Below are 23806 nucleotides of genomic sequence, written 5' to 3'. Positions count from 1 at the left end.
ATCACCTATAAAATTTTGATCAAGTTATTTTAAATTCTGTCACCAATCCAATACCCTGTTCTCTCTTCCCATAACAGGTTTTTATAATACCTACAATTACTGCATTTGGTAATCTCCAGTATTAAATATCGCAATACACAACCCTTGATCAATGGGATAGGACACTTTAAGCCACTGATACACCCATCACAATCGTATCTAAAGGCAAGTCTACACTGCAAACTTAAATTGACCTAAATTACATCGACGTACAGCCACCGCAGTAATTGAGTCAGTTTTACACAGCCACACTACACTTCTTGTGTCGTCAGTGTGAGTCCTTACCAGGAGCGCTTGCACCAATTAAACTATCCATGTGAGGCATTGTGGGATGGTTTCTGAAAGGCAGCAACAGTCAACGTAAGCAAGGCAGTGTCTACACTGAGGCTGCATCGACTTCACTACATCAACTTAAGCGCTTTGCCTCTCATGGAGGTGCAGTTATTAAGTCGGCATAGTGGGTGAGTTACATTGGTGGGAGCTACATTTTAGTGTAGATACTTACAGAGTTAGGTCGATGAAAGTTGCCTTATGTCAACCTCTCTCTGTAGTGTAGACCAGGCCTTTAACACCTAATAAAAATTCGTAAACAAAGACTCAAAAGCCCCCTGTGATGTAAGTAAATATCTCCCATTTATCGATAGGGAAAGTGAGAGACAGAAAGATTAAGTGATTTGTCCAAGATCTCACAGGAAGTATGTGGCAGAGCAATTACTAGAACTCAGATCTTACTCCCAACCCTGTGCCTTATGACAGGAACATTCTTTCTCCCAGGGTCAGAAACAGAGGACACTCCATAGCCCCAGGGTATCAACACTAAAGACCCAGACAGTTTCAATGTTGCTCCTGCAAGCCATAGGCTCCAACAAATCCATCCCTCTGCAATTAGAGGCCATGTGGATACCATCTACAGGAAGCCAGAAATCTGATATACAGTCTTTAAAAATAAACAGGCTTTAAAAAATAAACTTGAACAAAGTCTGGGATTACAAAGGCAGCTGGTGAAATAAATGTGGTATAGGGAACATAGTAGTGAGTAGGCAGAAGCCTCTTTGCAGCTGCTTTATTATTGTTGGTGGATGTGCTGTCTATACTAGCTGCAGGCAACAGCTTATCTCTTTTGTAGCCTACAATAAAAGCAATACTATAAAAAAATGTATGAGAGAGAATTAATGGGGAGTAAAAATTGCAGTGGGAAGAAACATTAATAGGGTTTTTTTTTAATTGTATACAGGACATAAAAATATGTACAAAGAACCAAATCTTACCCTGTGTTGTGCAGATGTGTTAGCATGGGAAAGAAGCTACAGAAACCCTATTATTCCCTCCTACCCTCATGCAACGGCAAGGCAAGATTCCTGCTAACAGTGTAGGGAGAGGGACTGGTTACTACACGGACCAGTACACTACGGCGCCAAGACAATGAGATATATTGGCATACCTGATGGAGAAATAACTCTCTCCGTTTTCCTTACGTAGGCAAGGCTTCTGAGTTTGAGTCTATAGCAGAGTTTCTGTCCAAGAACAAGTTAACTGCTGGTCACTGGAATAAAAATGTGGCCCAATATTAAGAAGACAAAGCTATACTTGCATCAATAAATTGGCTCATTGCATTGGCTGCAAGAATCCGTCCCAGCACCACTCTATTTCTTTCCATAAATGCTCAGGTCTGCTTTGATCTACCTTCCATACTTGGCTGCTAGTGCTGGGTGATTCTGGTGAGTTATTCAGGGTGACTTAGTTAATGTGATTCTATGGATTATGGGTAAAACGGGCCGGCTACTGGAAACACATGTGATCCCCAAATATGACAGAAATATCCCAAACATGTCTTTAATAAACACTAGGGGTGATTCACCATTGTGGGCCTCATTTTATGTTGGTGCAACTCTGACAGAGTTACACTAGTTTAAGATTGGAGTAATGCAGCAGTGGATTGGGCCCATTATTTTTATTCTCACTGCCCAATCCTTTAAAATCCATTTCCTTCATAGCAGGGCTGTACCATGAGCAAACTCTGTTGAGTAGCTCCACATGAGCAAACAAAGGACATTTTTTTTAAGTGATTATGCTTATTGGAGTTGTCCCAATGCTCTGCTTTCTTCAGTTGAGCAATCATGTTAATATGAATAACAATCCTGATCTAAGTGCTTAAAGTGGCCCAGACCTTGGCTCCACCTGGATTTGCCCTGATTTCAGCCACCAGCAACTAGCCACCAGCAGGAACAAACTAATATAAGCCATGATTTGCCTTGGTGCACCTTAACCGTGTTTCAAGCGGGGGTACGCTCTACCAATGCAGAGAGCAGCTTTATCTCTCTACACTAGGGGTTTGCATCAGTGCATTTACACTGGCTGCTGCTGGCTGAAATTAGGGCAAATCCCCACTGTAGACCAGACTTTAGTGCTTGAGGCATTTAAAGCTAGTTGGTACAAATGACTAGAAAATATTCTGTAGGGAACAAGTCTGCATTGACAGGAAGATGGACGAGAGGTTTCTGATAGGTCTTTTCCATCCCTAGAGTCTGATTCATATTTCATCATAGAATCGAGGAGAGAGCAACATCTAAGGGCAATATTCAGTAAACTAGTACATAGACATTTCCAACATATTGAAACAGAGCTAGCAAGTGTAGTGCTAATTCTGTTGACTTTAAGATAGTGCCCAAAACAATCAATTTAAAGTCCCACTGCAGCACACAACCTTACCTCCGACTTTCCAACAAAGTCATCATTTAATAACAAATATCTTGAAATGACAGACAGGCCATACAGATGAGAGGAATGTAAAGTGCTTCACATACAGGAACTCCTCACTTAACGTTGTAGTTATGTTCCTGAAAAATGCGACTTTAAGCGAAACAATGTTAAGCTAATCCAATTTCCCCATAAGAATTAATGTAAATGAGGGGGTTAGGTTCCAGGGAAATTTTTTTCACCAGACAAAAGACTTATACACACACGCAGTATAAGTTTTAAACAAACAATTTAATACTGGTACACAGTGATGATGATTGTGAAGCTTGGTTGAGGTGGAGGAGTCAGAGGGTGGGATATTTCCCAGGGAATGCCTTACTGCTAAATGAACTATCAATTCACTGAGTCCTCAAGGGTTAACTCTCACAACACTCTACAAGGCAGCAGGAAAGGAGGGAGGGCAGACAGAGACACACACCCTGTGTGTGAGAGAGAAAAAATGCACATTTCCCCTTTAAGTAGCTGACCCCAGGCTTAAGTACATTGCCTTGTTAATTAAATCAGCTTGCTGAGACGTGAGACCGCAGCTACTGCCTAGAAGCTCCCTCTGTTTGTCGTGTGTCCCCCCTGCTCTATGGAAGATGGGGTAAGCGGGGTGCAGGAGCAGGGGGGAGGGGGAGACACCCTGACATTAGCCCCCCTCTTCCCCCCTCCCCCCGTACAGCAAGCAGGAGTCTCTGGGAGCAGCTCCAAGGCAGAGGGCAGGAGCAGCACATGGCAGTGGGGGGAGGGACAGCTGCTGCACAGGGAATTTAGGGGAGCGGGGAGCTGATAGGGGAGCTGCTGGTCCACCCTGGTTCCAACCACCCACCAGCTAGCTGCAAGGGGCTGCTCTTCCTGCAAGCAGTGGACAAAGTAGGTGGCTGCCAAATGACGTTAGAAGGGAGCATTGCACAACTTTAAACGAGCATGTTCCCTAATTGATCAGCAACTTAAAGTGGTCCCTGTTAACGTTGTTTCGATGTTAAGTGAGGAGTTCCTGTACTCCAGATTTCTTACCTTATTTAAAACACAGACTTCTCCTGCATTTCTTTAAGACTTTAAAATCAAATCAACTGTACAATACTGCTTACTAAAACCAGATACATTTAGTTGACTATTCTATAACAAAACAGATTAACAGGGTCAATTTAAGGCGTGCATTGTAGTATGCCTTTTAGTTCTCTCATGTGCGTAACCCACTAGTCATCATGTTTACGTGTTCACCTCCATGCCCGATCCACAGAGGATAAAGCTGTTACAGCCCCAGCTACACAGTCTGACTCTAGCCCAAACTGCAGAAACTCAAACTTTTAGCACTGGTGTAATCTTCAGAGTGTTAACTTGTGCACTGAGATGATAGCATCGTCCAGTTACAACTGAGGCCCTGTCTACACTGAAGAAATACGTGCAACTTTAACTGTCATTACACCAGTACAAGCCCCTAATGTAGATGCACTGCACCAGCACAACGCATGGCGTAAGCATGCAGCTTAATCCAGTAACAGACTCGAGCACTGGGGCAAGCCCCACATTGTGCCACTGCAGCACATCTACATTAAGGTTTTGAACTAGTATCACTGCATTAATGCAATTAACACCAAGGCATGTACCCTTAAGGTAGACAGGGACTTGAGTATTTAGTATGTTGGTGTGGTAGAGTGTTGTGATAGCAGCAAGCTAATGCTTGGAGATTGAGACAATGTCAGGTGTGACAACTTCGGATTTCCTTGCTTTTTAGTGTTTGTGTTGTGAGGTAATACATTTGAGCAACCTTAACTCAAGATTTTTTTGTGGCGAGGATCTGAGATTAGCTATTTGTCTCCTCCGTCTGCCATCTTCATGCTTTATTCAATGTGTGTGCTATCCCACTCCACCAAACCACTTCTCTAGCATAAGTCCCTCCTAAAAACTTACTTTTTAATAAGTGTATAATAAATATAAGTTCTAGTTATTTTTTCCTTCCCCCCCCCCCCACCCCATTTGCTCTCTTTTAGCTTGCAGGCCCTGGGAGATAGGAGCTGCCATCATTTTGTATTTTGTACAATACAAAGCATATTTTATTTACCTGTTTAAGCGCCAGTAATATTTGTTTGTTAGTCAAATCACTGCAGCACAAACAAATTGTGATGGGTTGGACCCCCTGGGATGTCACCTAGTGGGCTGGGATGCCCCTGAGGCAGACTATCCTGCCAGCCTGGGCCCCCTTTTACCTGGTCTTGCTGGGCTCGGCTCCCCATATTTTTCCAGCCAAGCACACGGGCAGGGCCACACCCAGCTGCAGAAAGAGACAGAATTCCGCTCTGAGAAGGCTCAGCATAAGGGGCTTGCCACAGCACCCAGATGTCCATCCCCCTTGGAGTACAATCCCCAAATTATATGAGATTCGCCTCTTCCCTCAATGTGAAGAAGGGTGTACACAACGTCTTGCCCCTCTCCCCCCATTAGAAATCAGATAAACTGGGTTATATTATAAACCAGAAATACATTTATTAACTATAGCATGTGTATTTTAAGTAGTTAAGGAGGTAGCAGACAGAACAAGGCAGAAAACTAAGAAAAATAAAACAGAGCATGCAAACTAAGCTTAATACACAAAGAAACTGGTTACATGTAAGTTCTCACCCTAAATGTGGTTCTAATAATCTTCTTCACAGGCCAGACGCCCTTCCAGCCTGGGTCCAGTTCTTTCCCCCAGTTCAGTCTTAGTTGTTTCTAGCAGTCATCTTGGGTGGGGTAGCAGGGGAGAACTCGCGACCTGGGTTACCTCACTCCCCACCCTTAAATAGGATTTGCATAAGGCAGGAGTCCTTTGTTTCCTAGTTTGATCCCCACCCCAGCTTCTCCTGGAAAAGAACAGAATTCAAGATGGGTTCCAGTATCAGGTGACATGTCACATGCCTCCGTAGGGCCCCTGTAGCCATTCTTCACAGGCTGACCCACAGGTTCACAGGAAGACTAAGCTCTTTTAGTCCATTGTCTCTTGCTGATGGGCCATCAGCACTGTCGGGCTTTTACATTGTTGTACCTGAAGTGTTACCAGGGGGCATCACCCAAAGTAGCATAGTTGAAATATAGATTCATAGTCAATATTCCTAACTTCAGATACAGAAATGATACATGCATACACATAGGATAATCACATTAAATAAATCATAACTTTTCCAAGGATATCTTACATGAGCCATCTTGCATAAAGTATATCAGTTATGTCATTCATATCATAAGCATAGTTTCATAAAGAATATGGCATGACACATCACACAAATATTGCAGTAAATGGATTACTTTGTACTACTAGACCAAATAGCAGCAGTGTTTAAACCACTCTTCCGATTGGTTCCTTTTATAAATTCATAGATTCCAAGGGACCAATATGAACATCTAGTCTGACTTCCTGTATAGCATAGGCCACGGAATTTACCCAAAATATCTCCTAGACCATCTTTTCGAAAAACGTCCAATCTTGATTTGAAAATTGTCTGTGAAATTAACAATTGGTTAATTGTTCCAATTATTAATTACTCGCTGTTAAAAATGTACGCCCTATTTCCCATTTGAATTTGTATTATGCCTCTTTCTCTGCTAGACTGAAGAGTCCATTATTAAATATTTGCTCCCCATGTAGGTACTGATAGACTGTAATCATATCACCCTTTAACCTTCTCTTTGTTAAGCTAAATAAACTGAGCGCCTTGTGTCTATCACTGGAAGGCAGGTTTTCTAATCCTTTAATCATTCTTCTTTGAACCCTCTCCAATTTATCAACATCTTTCTTGAATTGTGGGCAGCAGACCTGGACACAGTAATCCAGCAGTTGCACCAGTGCCAAATATAGAGGTAAAACAACCTATCTACTCCTAGTTGAGATTCTTCTGTTTATACATCTAAGGATTGCATTAGCTATTTTGACCATAGAATTGCACTGCAAGTTCATGTTAAAAAATGGTTATTTACCTTTTTGTAACTGTTGTTCTTCGAGATGTATTGCTCATATCTATTCCAGTTAGGTGTGTGCGTGCGCCACGTGCACGGATGTCGGAAACTTTTACCCTAGCAATTACCCGTTGGGCCGGCTGGGGAGCCCCCTGGAGTGGCGCCGAAATGGGGATCTATATAAGCACCTGCCAGCCCGACCCCCCTTCAGTTCCTTCTTGCCGGCTACTCCGACAGAGGGGAAGGTGGGGGGGGAATGGAATAGATATGAGCAACACATCTCGAAGAACAACAGTTACAAAAAGGTAAGTAACCGTTTTTTCTTCTTCGAGTGATTGCTCATATCAATTCCAGTTAGGTGACTCCCAAGCCTTACCTCGGAGGTGGGGTCGGAATCAAGGAACCGCAGATTGAAGGATCGCTCTGCCAAAGGCTAAATCATCCCGAGAGTGCTGGACGATGGCATAGTGGGACGTGAAGGTATGAACCGAGGCCCACGTGGCAGCCCTGCAGATTTCCTGGAGAGGAATGTGTGCCAGGAAGGCAGCTGACGACGCCTGAGCTCTCGTGGAGTGAGCCGTAACAGCAGGCGGAGGGACATTTGCCAGGTTATAGCAAGCACGAATGCACCCGGTGATCCACAAAGATATTCGTTGAGAGGAAACCGGGGCGCCTTTCATCCACTCTGCAATGGCAACAAACAATTGGGTTGTTTTACGAAAGGGCTTTGTCTGGTCTATATAGAAGGCGAGTGCCCTTCTAACGTCGAGAGAATGGAGGCGTTGTTCATGTATGTCAGCATATGGTTTCGGGTAGAAAACCGGTAGAAAGATATCCTGGCTCACGTGGAAGCGGGACACCACTTTTGTGAGAAAGGCTGGGTGAGGTGTTAGTTGGACTTTATCTTTATGAAAGATGGTATAGGGCGGCTCACAGGTGAGAGCGCGTAGTTCTGAGACCTGTCGAGCGGAAGTGATGGCCACTAGGAAGGCGACCTTCCAGGAGAGATAGAGAAGAGAACAGGTGGCCAGTGGCTCAAAAGGAGGACCCATAAGGCAGGAGAGGACCAAGTTGAGGTCCCATGCAAGTATGGGTAGCTTCGTTGGAGGATGGATTTTCTCCAGGCCTTTGAGAAAACGCTGCATGACCGGATGTGCAAACACTGAACGCCCCGCCGCACCTGGGTGGAACGCAGAAATGGCCGCAAGGTGGACCTTAAGGGATCCAAAGGCTAGGTGCTGGTCCTTTAAGGACATCAGGTAGTCCAAAATGCACGAAATGGAAGCCTGGAGCGGGGGCACTTGCCGCTGAGCGCACCAGCTGGAAAACCTCTTCCACTTAGCCTCGTAGGTAAGCCTAGTCGACGGCTTGCAACTTTCCAGAAGCACCCGCCTTACCAAGTCCGAACAGGCGCGTTCAGCCTAGTTCAGCCACGGATCCTCCAGGCCGTGAGGTGAGGCGACTGGAGGTCCAGGTGTAGGAGACGACCGTGGTTCTGGGATATGAGGTTGGGGTCGAGAGGAAGGCGTAGAGGGGCCTGAATTGACAGGTCCAGCAGGGTCGGGTACCAACACTGGCGCGGCCAGGCAGGGGCTACCAGTATGACATCTGCCTTGTCCCAGTGGACCTTGAGGAGCACCTTGTGAACCAACGGGAATGGTGGGTGTGACGGGTTAGATCACAGAAACCCCCTTGGGAGCTGCCACCCAATGTGCAAAGACTACCCCTGCTTCTGTTTTCCCTGCCAGCTCAGGACTCCAGCACCCTGTCTTGCTGAGCCAGACACTCCTGTCTGCTCTAACAAAGACTCAGGGTCTGAATCACTTGCCCCAAAGCTGCAAGTTTACCCAAAAACAGCTCACAGGAGTGTGCTTGTCTCTAGCACTCAGATGCCCAACTCCCAATGGGGTTTAAACCCAGATAAATCCGTTTTACCCTGCATAAAGCTTATGCAGGGCAAACTCATAAATTGTTCGCCCTCTATAACACTGATAGAGAGATATGCACAGTTGTTTGCTCCCCCAGGTATTAATACATACTCTGAGTAAATTACTAAATAAAAAGTGATTTTATTAAATACAGACAGTAGGATTTAAGTGGTTCAAAGTAGTAACAGACAGAACAAAGTAAGTCACAAGCAAAATAAAATAAAATGCGCAAATCTATGCCTAATCAAACTAAATACAGATAAATTCCTCACCAGTTCCAGAATGCTCCCTTTTACAGGCTAATCTCCCTTTAGCCTGGGTCCAGCAATCTCTCACACCCCTGTAGTCTCTGTCTTTTGTTTCAGTTTCTTTCAAGTATCCTGGGGGGGTGGAGAGGCTCCTTCTTTAGCCAGCTGAAGACAAAATGGAGGGGTCTCCCCCAGGTTTAAATAGGCTCTCTCTTGTGGGAGGAGACCCCCCTCCTCCCTCCTATGCAAAGTCCAACTCCAAGATGGAGTTTTGGAGACACCTGGGCAAGTCACATGCCCCTGCATGACTCAGTCTTTACAGGCCGACGCCATTGTCCACATGGTATCTTGCATGTCTCCAGGAAGACTTCTTATGTGGATTGGAGCATTAGAAATTAATGGAGATATCCCATCTCCTAGAACTGGAAGGGACCTTGAAAGGTCATCAAGTCCAGCCCCCTGCCTTCACTAGCAGGACCAAGTACTGATCAGACATGGGTGGCTCCTCCTGGGGAGCTGGAGTAGCCTCTATCGCAGGCGCTGGTTCCACAGTTCCGTCTGTGTCAGGAGGAGGACGGCTAAGGGTTGCCTCAGGAGGCCTGGTGCTCGAGCGAGACAGTGGCCGGGCAACTGAGGGAGCGCCCTGGGCTTGACGGTATGCCCAGGGTGTCCAAAATTGCCACTGGGGTTGCCAGTGGGCTGATGGAACTTGTCTGAGGCTCCCTGGGCGAGAGTGAGGGATGTCCGAGACCCCTGATGCTCTCTCCGACCTGCCAGAAGGGGATCAGGACTGTGACAGCCAAGGGGGGGCGGTGCGGGAGTGGATCAACGCAGGCACCGAGTCTCTTGGCAGATGCAGGTCACGCTGTGATCGGCACTGTGAGGCTGATCGTGACCGCAACTGGTGCCGAGCTGGCGAGTGGTGCCGTGACGGGGAGCAGTGCCATGACGGCAAGCGGTGCCATACTGGAGAGCGGTGCCGCGATGGTGAGCGGTGCTGCAACCGGGAGCGGTGTCGAGCTGGAGAGCGGTGTTGCGATGGTGAGCGCTGCCGCGACCGGGAGCGGTGCCGCCATGGCGATCGCTGACCCGGGCATCGGGAAACCACAGCTCGTCGGTCCGAGCGGTGCCGCGAGGTCACAGATCGAGACCTGGACCTCGAGCGGGACCATGTATGCGCAGTCGAAAACTACCTCAAGCGTGAATGGCTCCGAGGTTCGAGACCGCGGGACCAGCGCCGTGAGTCATACCGGTGCCGTGAGTCAGACTGAGACCGGTGCTGGGACTCCGAACAGCACTGGGACTCCAAGCGGGACTGAGATGCTGGTCTGGGGGCTGACAGCCAGAACATCGCTGGCTTGCCCTTGGATGGCACCGGGACCCGAACTGGGGCTGGTGCTGGGGCCGGAGACACCGGAGCCATCATCTCTATGAGGCCCCTTGCCGCCTTGAAGGTGTCTGGCGTGGAAGGTAAAATGATCTCTTCTACTTGCACCGTCTCGTGTGGAGGAGTGGTCTGAAGAGATCGAGGCATGGTGACCTGATCAGAGGTCAGTGCAGGGTCTTGCACCGTCGGGCCCGTGGCAAGTGTCTCGAGCCTACGAGAGGATCTTCCCACCGCTTGCTTCTTGGCAGCAACCGGGGAATGGGAACAGTGCCGAGGTGGGCGTTTTTGAGGCCCAGGAGATCGCCGGTCCCGAGATGAGCGCGGGATCTTCTGCGGTGCCGGAGCTGGTACCGCCGGAGGGGCGCTCCGCACCAAGGCACTCGGGCCCGCGTCTTGAGAGGGCCGCAGGGCCGATTCCATGAGAAGTTGCCTAAGATGGAACTCCCTCTCCTTACGCGTTCGGGGTTTGAACGGTTTACAAATTTTGCACTTGTCTGCTTGATGGCCCTCCTTGTGTGGGTATCGTAGTTTTGAGAATGCTTGGTGAAGATCTTGTAGGTGTTGGTCTCTGTCTGAGGGGTTGGAGCAGATGCGGTTGTACCTCAGTGCTTGGCTGTAGACGATGGATCATGTGGTGTGTCCGGGGTGGAAGCTGGAGGCATGAAGGTAGGCGTAGCGGTCGGTGGGTTTTCGGTATAGGGTGGTGTTAACGTGGCCATCGCTTATTTGTACTGTGGTGTCTAGGAAGTGGACCTCCCGTGTAGATTGGTCCAGGCTGAGGTTGATGGTGGGGTGGAAGCTGTTGAAATCATGGTGGAATTCTTCCAGGGTCTCCTTCCCATGGGTCCAGATGATGAAGATGTCATCAATCTGGCGTAGGTAGAGAAGGGGCGTGAGTGGACGAGAGCTGAGGAAGCGTTGTTCCAGGTCAGCCATAAAAATGTTGGCATACTGTGGGGCCATGCGGGTGCCCATAGCGGTGCCACTGGTCTGGAGGTATATATTGTCACCAAATTTGAAATAATTGTGTGTGAGGATAAAGTCACCAAGCATTCTCAAAACTACGATACCCACACAAGGAAATAAAGAAACAAATCAACAGAGCCAGACGTGTACCCCGAAGCCTCCTGCTACAAGACAGGCCCAAAAAAGAAACCAACAGAACTCCACTGGCCATCACCTACAGTCCTCAGCTTAAACCTCTCCAACGCATCATCAGTGATCTACAACCCATCCTGGACAATGATCCCTCACTTTCACAGACCTTGGGAGGCAGGCCAGTCCTCGCCCACAGACAACCCGCCAACCTTAAGCATATTCTCACCAGCAACCACGCACTGCACTATAACAACTCTAACTCAGGAACCAACCCATGCAACAAACCTCGATGCCAACTCTGCCCACATATCTACACCAGCAACACCATCACAGGACCTAACCAGATCAGCTACAACATCCCCGGCTCATTCACCTGCACGTCCACCAATGTTATATATGCCATCATGTGCCAGCAATGCCCCTCTGCTATGTACATTGGCCAAACTGGACAGTCACTACGCAAGAGGATAAATGGACACAAGTCAGATATCAGGAATGGCAATATATAAAAACCTGTAGGAGAACACTTTAACCTCCCTGGCCACACAATAGCAGATGTAAAGGTAGCTATCTTACAGCAAAAAAACTTCAGGACCAGACTCCAAAGAGAAACTGCTGAGCTCCAGTTCATTTGCAAATTTGACACCATCAGATCAGGATTAAACAAAGACTGTGAATGGCTATCCAACTACAGAAGCAGTTTCTCCTCCCTTGGTGTTCACATCTCAACTGCTAGCAGAGCACCTCACCCTCCCTGATTGAACTAACCTCGTTATCTCCATACTGATTTATACCTGCCTCTGGAGATTTCCATTACTTGCATCTGAAGAAGTGAGGTTCTTACCCACGAAAGCTTATGCTCCCAATACTTCTGTTAGTCTTAAAGGTGCCACAGGACCCTCTGTTGCTTTTTACAAATTCAGACTAACACGGCTACCCCTCTGATACTTGAAAAGACAAGAGACCACTGTTCCAAAAACCGTCACAGGCGGTAAGAAGGAACTGAAGGGGGGTCGGGCTGGCAGGGGCTTATATAGATCACCATTTTGGCGCCACTCCAGGGGGCTCCCCAGCCGGCCCGACGGGTAGCTGCTAGGGTAAAAGTTTCCGACATCCGTGCACGCGGCGCACGCACACACCTAACTGGAATTGATATGAGCAATCACTCGAAGAAGAAGCTGATTAACCAACCCAACCCCCAAATCTTTTTCAGAGTTACTACTTCTCACAGTAGAGTCCCCCCATCATGTAAATATGGACTATAGTCTTTATTTGTAGGTATATACACCTTTACATTTAGCCATATTAAAATGCATAGTTTGCTTTCCCCATCTTACCAAGTATTCCAGATCGCTCTATATCAGTGACCTGTCCTTTTCATTATTTACCACTCCCTCAATTTTTGTGTCATCTGCAAATTTTATCAGTGATGATTTTGCTTTCTTCCAGGTCATAAACAAAAATGTTAAATAGTCTAAGGCCAAGAACCAATCTCCGCGGGGACCCCCCATAAACACACATCTGCTCAATGATGGTTCCCCATTTACAATTACATTTTGGGACCTATGAATTAGCCATCTTTTAATCCATTTAACATGGGCCATGTTATTTATATCTTTCCAGTTTTTTAATCAAAAGGTCATGTGGCACCAAGTTAAATGCCTTACAGAAGTTTAAATACATTACATCAACACTATTATCTTTATTAACCAAACTTTAATCTCATCAAAAAATATCAATTTAGTTTGAGGGAATCTATTTTCCATAAACCCCTATTGATTGGCATTAATGATATTACTCTTCTTTAAATCTTTATTAATCAAGTCTCGTCTCAGCCACTCCTGGAGTAGATATCAGACTGAGAGGCCTATTATGACCAGGGTCACCCCATTTACCCTTTTAAAATATTGGCACAACATTAGCTTTCTTCCAGTCTTCTGGAACCTCCCTGGTGTTCCAACACTTATTGAAAATCAACATTTATGGTCCATCAAGCTCTTCAGCCAGCTCTCTTAACACTCTGGGATATAAGTTACTCAGGGTATGTCTACACTACGGGATTACTCCGAATTTACAGAATTCAATTTTTGGCAACCAATTGTATAAAGTCGAGTGCATGCGGCCACACTAAGCACATTAATTCAGCGGTGTGCGTCCATGTACCGAGGCTAGCGTCGACTTCCGGAGCGTTGCACTGTGGGTAGCTATCCTATAGCTATCCCATAGTTCCCGCAGTCTCCCCCGCCCATTGGAATTCTGGGTTGAGATCCCAATGCCTGATGGGGCTAAAAATTTGTCACGGGTGGTTATGGGTAAATGTCATCAGTCAATCCTCCCTCCGTGAAAGCAACGGCAGACAGACAATCATTTCGCGCCCTGTTCCCTGGATTGCCCGGGCAGACGCCATAGCACGGCAACCATGGAGCCCATTCAGCCTTTTTTCACTGTCACCGTATGTCTACTGGACGCTACTGACAGACACGGTACTGCAGCGCTACACAGCAGTATCCCCTTGCCTTTGCAAGTTAGCAAAGACGGTTACCAGCCATACTGTACCATCTGCTGCTTTGCAAGTTGGCAAAGACGGTTACCAGTCATACTGTACCGTCTGCTGCTGTCATGGGTGCTCCTGGCCAGCCTCGGTGAGGTCGGTCGGGGGCGCATGGACAAAAATGGGAATGACTCCCCAGGTCTTTCTCTTTTTTAAGTTTTGTCTAATGGAGAGTCCGTCCTGCCTAGAATATCAGGCAAGCCTACTAAAGAACCAGAGAGTCAAACGGCCACTCCGGGTCAGAGCCCCAGACATCCCGCAGAAATGATGAGCTGCATGCCATTCTAGGCGATGTCCCTACAACAACCCCACCCGTTGCTTCCCTCCTCCCCCACCCCTCCCGGGCTACCTTGGCAGTTATCCCCCCATTTGTGTGATGAAGTAATAAAGAATGCATGAATTTGAAACAACACTGACTTTATTGCCTCTGCAAGCAGAGATCAAAGGGGGGAGGGGAGGGCGGTTGGCTTACAGCGAAGTCGAGTGAACCACCATTCTGCACTTGCTCAGCCTATAGCTGAAAATGGGAATCTGTGATAAGCACTAGGATAGAAGCACAGGCAGGACTGACTCTCCATTTGTGTGTGGGCCTTTGGTTGACACTGGTAAAATACAAAATGTCCCAGGATATGTATGTTGGGGGACAGTTCTAAACAGCAGCTTTATTTTTTTATTTGCAGCAAAATGTAGAGGTCTAAGTATCTGATTGTGAGCCCTGGGAGCAAGGGGTAGGCTGGGGTAAGTGCGACAGCGCGGTGCTGCTGACTGGGAGAGCAGCCTGAGGCAGAAGCCTCCAACTGGCATGATATTTCAGGCAGGACTGAATCTCCATTACTCAAAACTTAAAGAGAATGACCTGGAGTCATTCCCTTTTTTGTCCAGGCGCCCCCGACCGACCTCACCGAGGCCAGCCAAGAGCACCCATGGGACGATGATGACAGTTACCAGTCATACTGCACCGTCTGCCGTCCGCAAGGCAAGGCAAGGGGATGCTGCTGGGTAGCTCTGCAGCACCGCGTCTGCCAGCAGCATCCAGTAGACATACGGTGACAGTGAAAAAAGGCGAGAAACAATTTTTTTCCCTTTGCTTTCACGGGGAGGGGGTGGGGGGACTGACAACATATACCCTGAACCACCCGTGACAATGTTTTTGACCCTTCAGGCATTGGGAGCTCAACCCAGAATTCAAATGGTTTTCGGAGAGTGCAGGAACTGTGGGATAGCTACAGTCGTCAGTCGCCCCTCCCTCCATGAGCGTCCATTTGATTCTTTGGCTTTCTGGTACGCTTGTCTCGGCTCCTTAAGTTTCACGCAGCACTGTGTTGAGTCCCTGTTCTGGCCTCTGTCCATCGTGGCCTTGGAGATTTTTTCAAATGTTTTGGCATTTCATCTTTTGGAACGGAGTTCTGATAGAACAGATTCATCTCCCCATACAGAGATCAGATTCAGTATCTCCCGTACGGTCCACGCTGGAGCTCTTTTTTTTATTCTGGCTGTGCTGATATACTCTGCATGGTCACCTGTGCTGATCAGCGCTCCACGCTGGGCAAACAGGAAATGAAATTCAAAAGTTCGCGGGGCTTTTCCTGTCTACCTGGCCAGTGCATCCGAGTTCAGATTGCTGTCCAGAGCGGTCACAATGGTGCATTGTGGGATAGCTCCCAGAGGCCAATACTGTCGAATTGCAGCCCCACTAATCCTAATTCGAAATGGCAATGTCGATTTTGGCGCTACTCCCCTCCTCGGGGAGGAGTACAGAAATCGATTTTAAGAGTCCTTTATGTCAAAGTAAATGGCTTCGTTGTGTGGACGGGTGCAGGATTAATTCGATTTAACGCTGCTAAATTCGAACTAAACTCTTAGTGTAGACCAGGCCTCAGATCAGCTGATTTTAAAATGTCAGACTTTAATAACTCATGCTTAACATCCTCCTGAGATAGTTGTAGAAAGTGTTACCATATGATATGACCAAATTTGTTTCTTCTCAACTGCAGAATAGAAATATTTATTGAACACTTGTTTTTGTTCCTAATATACTTTAAATAAACCTGTTTTGTCCTTAATTCTGCTGACCATAGATTTTTCCCCGTGTCCCTTTGCTTCGCTTATCAATTTTCTACAATTTCTAGCTTCTGATGTATATTCATTACTATCAAATCCCCCTTTCTTCCGTTTGTTATTTTATATATACACATACATACATATAAATAAAAAATTATTTAAGGACGCTTTACTACATATCCAAAAATCCACAATCAAAGAAGAAGGCCATATTAGTTAAAACAGCAACATTGTTTAGAGGGAAAATTTAGGCAGCTATAATATATTATTATATAAATCCTTCTTCCTTGATTGTGGATTTTTGGATATGTAGTAAAGCGTTCTTAAATAATTCCCAATTATCATTTACATTTTCTAATTAAGTTACTCCTCACAGCTGATTTGGCTCATAATTGTTTTCAGGTTTGTGAAATTGGCCCTTTTAAAGCACCACGTATGTATATAGCTGGTCTGGACTTTATGATTTGATTACATTTATAATGTGCAAACAGAATAATCACTTGTATTTAAACTGCCATTATTTTTTACTTCTGTGATCACTTCCTTTTTATCTGTCAAAATGAGGTGTAATACAGAATCCCCTCATGTTGGATGAAACACAATTGACTGAGGAAATTGCCATCTACAATATTTTGAAGCTCCAAGGATATTTTAGTACTGGCAGCGTGAGACCTCTCACCTGTCACTCAAATTAAGGTCCCCCTTTATCACGCACCTTTGCTCCCCCTACACATTATAGATAGGTGTGTAAGGAGCAAGTTTTCCTAGTACGATTGGGTGGTTTATAGCAGACACTAATATTATATCTTTTGCTTTATCTGTTAGGATATTGATCCATAAGCATTCAAGATCATTTTCTTCCCAGTTCTCAATGACTCAAACAGCTAATGCAATTTTGGCGTAATATAATCTTCTGTATTTACTGAGATGGTTCTTTGCTTTGTTAGTTTAACTCCCTTCATGTAACAGTTCTGAAAACAATTAAATATAACAGGCAAGACTGAGTCCCTGGGCCAAGAGCTGGCAAATCTCCTGGGAAAAAGTTTTAGCCACAAATACAGCAGCAATTTCAGTTACACTGAGGGGACATGGGTAGTGTGTATAGCTCTCAAATGAGTGGTCTTCTCCAGGAAAGGGAGGGCGAGTTAAGTAGTTCATTCCTGTCTATCTTAACAGAAACCAAGAGACCAGGAGAAGTTACCCAACACCTAACAATGATCTGACTCAATGTAGTTTCAATAGGGAACCACAGCACTTACAGTATGGATGAGTACCAACTTTATGTATAATATCTCTAAAGTACTTTTCCACATTTATTCTTAAAAGATTGTCAAGAATTTAAGTACATCTCACAACGGCACTGGAGAAGGGTATATTGTTATTTCTAGTAATATGATCAAGCTGAAATTGCTGGCCTTAGAACACAAGAGTGGTTAATTTCATAGGCCATGTCCACACTACAAAATTACCTCGACTTAACTTATGTCAGCATACAGCTGCTGCAGTTATTAAATCACTTGTGTGCATGCACCCTTGGCTTCTTCGGTCAGCAGTACACGTCCTCACCAGAAGTGCTTATATCAATTGTACTGTCAGTGTGGGTATTGTGGAATGGCTCCTGGAAGCCAGTAACAGTTGACATAAGCAACGCTACGTCTACAGTGATACTGCGTCAACCCAATTACATTGACCGTTACTCTATGCCGCTCAGGGAGATGATGTTACTAAATCGGCATTGAGAGGCACTTACATTTGCCCAAGCCAAATTTAAATGAAGACACTTCCACAGCTAGGTCAATGCAAGGCAGCTTACGTCAACCTAACCCTGTAGTGTAGACCAGGCTTTAGCATGACTTCTGATAGCAGGTTGATTTACTACCCGAAACAGCAGATGTCAAGACAGAAAGGTTGCAAATGTGGTTATTGCATGCTATGCTGAGTGTGCATAGTGCATATTGCTGACCTGGGGGGAAAATCATCCAGGCCATTTGATTGCAGTCAACTGAGACCACCTAGGAGCAATATAAAGCCCCTTTTGTGTACTAGTTGGTTGTGGTGATCGGATTTCTTTCGTTCCATCTCAAGCACTTTGAAACTACAAAGAATCCTTTTCCCCATAGAAGAAATGCAAACACTGCTGGCATGAACCGTAGCAGCTTTATAAACCATGGAGAATCCTCTAAGTGAAATTATGGGGAAAATTTTAGGTCAGCAGAACTGAAACATACCTACTTTAATATTCCCATTTGAGAAAAGTTCTATCAGAGGCCTTAATTGCGACAAATATTCAAGATCTGTTCATCTAAATTATGGCATGGTCAGCAACAGTCCAACACTGGAATGAAAGAAGTGCTATCCACTGAACTGCCATTCCTACTTCCACAGCAAGAGAAAGTTACTCACCTTGTGCAGTAATATAGGTTCTTTGAGATGTGTGTCCCTGTGGTTACTCCACTCTAGGTGTTCGGGCGCTCCTGAAACGAAAGGAGTTAACTATCTATGACAAAACTAGAACTAACTAGGGTATACTATGCTAACTAAGCTCTGAGGCACTGCTGAATGCTCCAACTCATAGCCAAGGAAGAAACGGAGGGGGGAGTTGATCGCACTGCGCTAATTAACTGCCTGAAATGGCGCAAGACGGGGACCATGCATGTGCGATCCAACCAGGCACTGCTACCATAAATCTCCAATTACGAGCACAGGGGCGCCCAAACACCTAGAGTGGAGCACCCAAAGGGACATCACTCAAAGAAGAGCTTCATTCTGAAACCTCCAAGGAAAGCTTAAGTATTGGAAGCATTAAACATTTATGACATTTTTCAAGTTTTCAGAGCCCGGCTCCACACGGATTTTGTACTGGTAGAATTACTTTAGCTAAGGAGGTGATTTTTTTTTTTTAACTCAAGTAGTCATACAGATACAACCCCAAGTGCAGATGCAGTTATACCAGTATGGTTTATTTCCTTTCCTGCATAGGAATAAGCTACACCTGTATATGCAGTGTTGTAGCCATGTCTCTCTAATATCCTGGGACCTACAAGATGGATGAGGTAATATTTCTTATTGGACCAACTTCTGTTGGTGAGAGAGAGAGAAGCTTTTGAGCTTACACAGAGCTCTTCTTCTTCAGGTCTGGGAAATGTACTCAGACTGTCACAGATAAATACAAGATGGAATAGATTGTTTAGCATAAATAGTTAAGACATATTTCAAGGGATGATTCAAGGTGAAGTGGTCCGTTAACAACCCTCCAGTCATTGGGGGGGGAAGAGGGTGTAGTGTAATCTCCTCAGACACTTGCATAAGATCCAATAGCAAACGTTACAGTATCCATAGAGACAGTGACCTCACACAAGTTCCAACTGTTAAAAGTTGCAAGTTTCATGAACTGCATTTTTTTTTTTAAATGGGAATTACAGGTTGCATCAGTGAATCTTTTATTCTTTGTTATAACCCACTGACAACCTCCCCACACCCACCCAGCTGCATGTTCCGTCCCCCCTTTTCCTCCTTATTAACTGGAGGGGTGTTGATGGGCCACTTCACCTTGAATGGTCCCTTGACACGTGTTTACACTACTTATGCTAAACAATCTGTTCCATCTTGTATTTAGCCGTGACACTGAGTAAGTTTCTCAAATGTTTTTGATAACAATATATGCCCATATAGTTAATTGGCATTGCTGAGATTATGGACATACCAAGAGAACAAATCCTTGCAAATGTTTAAATGCGTCAAACACGGGGTCAAATTCCACCTCTTATACAGCAGTGCACTCACGGAAGAAAAAGAGGAATTGAGGTACTATAAGTAGAATTATAATAACTTAGCATAGTAGTTCTCAACCTTTTCCATCCCATGATCCCATATTAAGTGAAAGATGCTAGGAGCCTTTACGGTCTAGCCATAAAGAGAGGGTGAGAGTGGTCATGACTCCTAGGTTGAGAACCTATGAATTAGAATAAATTGTAAAAAACTACACCTGTCTATTCTATGCTGCTAATGGTTGCTGTTCCCACTGCTTTCCATCCCTCCCCACTAAGGCCAAGATAGGAAGAGTAAGAGGAGCTATAGTCACAGCTGACAAATCAAAAAACCCCTGTATGCAGAATAGCTGATTTTCTAGAAGCCACCTACTGAAAAAAGCAAAAGTAATGTGGAGAAGGAGGACAACAGAAAAAGCTGCCAAGCATCCTAAGCTTGTAGCCGAGACACAGGATGAGGTCACATTGCTCTTACTGAGATCCAGGAAGGTTTGGCTGGGGTATATGGCCCTGTGAAAAGACCAAGTATTATTTTCCCTTTTAACAGGGAGTGGCTTGAGGAACTGTGTGTCTAAGACCAATAATGAGACTGCCATAAACTGAAATCTCAGACACTTGCATGAGAAGATCCAATAAGCAAAGATTACAGTATCCATAGAGCCAGTGACCTCACACCGGTTCCAACTGTTAAAAGTTGCAAGCATCATGCACTGCAATTTTTTTTTTAAAAAGGACAATTACAGGTTGCATCAGCGAAGCTTTTATTCTTTGAGTCCTAAACTAGATAGTTCTTACAGATTTTCCAATCTGCCAGTGACGTTTGTCAGTTTCATGAACTCTTATTTGTTCCACAAATTTTATTCAATAAATCACCCTTCAAGTTAATTTAAAAAACCCTGCCGCACGCAGCCTCCCTCTCAGAAATGAATCGTTCATGTAACTAAAAAAAGTAGGGAATGCAATACCAAAATGAGCTTTCTTCTGAATATTAAGAGAAGCTAAAAATCAAGGTAATGGAAACCACATTACAACCTCTACTTGAGGGTCACTATCACAAATCTATACCAAAAAGATGATCCCCACAGATATGTTTTCCCTTCTCCATACTGATAGCTGTGGAATTATTGCAGCATTTCACTCCCTTTGGATGCATACCTAAATATTATTAGACTCTCACAAAATGTGTAACTAGAACATTTACAATAAATAAACCACACAGACTAGTCTTATTTCTCATAAAAAACAAGAAGCTTTTCCAGTAACCTTGTACATAAATGCTTTATTTCTGCTGTTAATATGGGTCTGCATTATATGCAAGATTCTCTTACATGAAACAAAGTTTGTAGTACAACAACAAAAACTAAACTTAATCAAGGCATTTGTTGTATATTATATCAAAACCTTAAAACAAAATGAATTATATATGTAGTCAGTTTTCATGCACGTTTGGCTGCTGCATGTATAGTCTACTTATAAACTGAAAGAAATGCAAATGCACACAACATTCAAAAGGTGATAAAAAGATGCCTGACGTCAAAGATTAAAACCTTCTCACTAACGCAGCAAAGAAGCAGTTAACTAGATGATTCAACCAATACCAACTCAAATAAATACTACTTATCATAACTATGTCTAACCTTGGTACTGGTGTCTTTGGTGCAACCATTTCTAAGACATCATTCAGGGGAAAATAAATCCAGTTCCTGGCATGAAAGGCTTACAAGAATCTCTCCACATGTTATGCAACTTAATCACCTTCATTAATTCATTTTGTGCCACAAATTGGATTCTCCTTGTGAAATCTACTGCTAGCAATGAACACACCAAAACCACCACTGCCAAGGGGTTCTAATTGGCTCCTCCCATTTGACATGAATGAGGAATAATCCTGGCACAGCTGCGATTTTCAGATCTCTTTTCTACAAGAATTTGTCTTCCTTTTAATCTGATTGCTGAAACTTTTTAAGCCTACTACAGAATCTAGGCATTCAAACATTCAATATTTAAATGTTCCTTTAAAAATATTGGAACCCATGAGCTGTTTTTAAAAGTATTTTAATAACCACACAGATTGCTTTTCACATACCACATACCAAGTGTTAAAATTAAGTAACAAAAACCATTTTCTAAAGGTCTTGGTATTATGTGGTATAAATTCTGTGGTATGAATTTTGCTACATCCTGCATAGTAATGGTTGATCTCATTAAGGTAACTGGAGAACCTACCATCTTTTTTTTTTTTTTTTTTTGGAAATTTTACATACAGTGCATATGATGCGCGCTCTTTCCATCTCTCATAGCAGCAAGCCGATTCTGCTATTATCTATAGCAGCACACCCAGGAGTGGAGAGGAAGAGTGTCTGAATTATAAATAGCTAAAGCTACAGTGTACAATTCTATTTACTTGTCAGTATTGTTGATAGCACACAATTATAATCTGCAAGAAATTAACTAGATAAAATCTCTACAACAAAAGCAAACCAAAACATTCCTTCAAAAAAGACAAAATAAGTGCAAATACCTAAAATAGGCAACTGAAGCAACTGTTGTAACCTGTAGAGGTTTAAATAAGGACAAAGATTTTCATAAATAAAAACACTCTTCTCTCTTCAAATATTTAGTATAGTAAATATACAATGGTCAAACTTCTAAGTGCAGATAAGACTGTTTTAAAAACCAAGGTGCCAAGTTTTTTTTTTTTTTAAATGTAGTAAAATGCATTAATTTTTAATTCATGAATAGGACTCAATAATAGGGTCACATAAAGGACCTCAGGCTTGCTCTTATATATATAATTAATTAAAAACAAGTTATTGGAATACTTGTAATATTATAATAAAGGGATAGTTTATAACTACTTTGCCGACCAACATGATTTAAAGGATATATAGTGCAATCCTTAGGTAGCTGTAACATATAGTATAGATTTATATGCTTCACAGCCTGTAATGATGCAGCTATTCCATACTTCAAGGTTAAAATTTGTCCTTTACCACTTTAGCTGTTATAACAGGAAACAACGTTGGCTTCTAGACAACCTACATACACATAAATATCTACATTTAAGCTTTAAAATGAAAATAAATTATAAAAACAGACTCCTTTCCAATTTACAAAAGTTTCCCTGCTCCTACATACTGTACAATACATTCAACAATGGTCTCAGTTTCTGAGATTTATGAAGAAAATACTGATGTTTTACACTAATGAAAAACTTAATTCATCCCATTTGCCTACTATCTTATTTCTAGTACCATTCTCAAATAAATATATTTAACACTGTAGTTAATTTTATTGTTTTTGCAGCATACCATAAACTAGTAGTGCAACTTTCTATCCTTCCTTTAGACTCCTTTCCATTGTGTTTCTTTATATGGTAGAAAAAAATTGCTACATAAGCAACTGAGCACTTAAGCAAAAGCATTTTCATACAGCTATGTATGTTGCTTATTCAGAAATCAGAAGTACCTGTAAACCTACCCTACATTCAAAAGGCATTAACTGGAGAGTAGCAATGTATGTTGTGAAGAATAAATGTGAAAAACCGGGCTAAAAAAAAAAAAAATAAAGTGTATGTCGACATTTACTCCAATATTTTGGACTATTCTTTACACCCTGCTTTAGGTTGTTTTTTTTAAAAAAATATTGAAAAAAAGTTAATTGCAGGATTTTTTGTGCTATCCTTACTTGAAAAGGCAAAGCTTCATATGTCTGTTTTGTCAATTAAAAAGAGAAGTTTTCCTTTACAAGGTTGTCTCAAAAAAAAAAAACCCCAGAGACTTCATTCACATATATTTAACTGGAATCTCCTTCAGTGTAGTGTTAATTGTAAGGGGAAGGGATGGTTTTGTCAGTTGCAGTGATCCTCACAGAATTAGAGCTCTTGAAGTGCTGCCGGAAGCTGTATATGTGCTCAGATATCTTCTTGCTTGTTCGGTCATGATAAGCTGATCTTCTGTTTTTCCATAAACAACTGCTTCCCACTCACAATTTGACTATATATAGATTGTAAAAAAAAAAAAAAAAAAAAAAAAAAAAACAGTTAAAAGGAAATT

At 43.7% G+C, this 23806-nt stretch overlaps 1 protein-coding gene across 2 annotated transcripts in view; it reads right to left on the bottom strand.

The window, feature by feature from the left end:
• Positions 1-23617: 23617 nt before the first annotated feature.
• MYBL1 (MYB proto-oncogene like 1) overlaps positions 23618-23806 on the bottom strand; it is a 34147-nt gene continuing 33958 nt past the window's right edge. For both annotated transcript variants that reach the window (XM_065398543.1, XM_065398544.1), the window contains one exon: positions 23618-23746. In XM_065398543.1, coding sequence (XP_065254615.1) covers positions 23618-23746 — 129 coding nt within the window. The remainder of the gene's footprint in view (positions 23747-23806) is intronic.

This window comes from Emys orbicularis, chromosome 2 (assembly GCF_028017835.1).
Source record: "Emys orbicularis isolate rEmyOrb1 chromosome 2, rEmyOrb1.hap1, whole genome shotgun sequence".
NCBI lineage: Eukaryota > Metazoa > Chordata > Testudines > Emydidae > Emys > Emys orbicularis.
The sequence above is the reverse complement of the archived record's forward strand: the minus strand, read 5'-3'. Positions and strand labels throughout refer to the sequence as shown.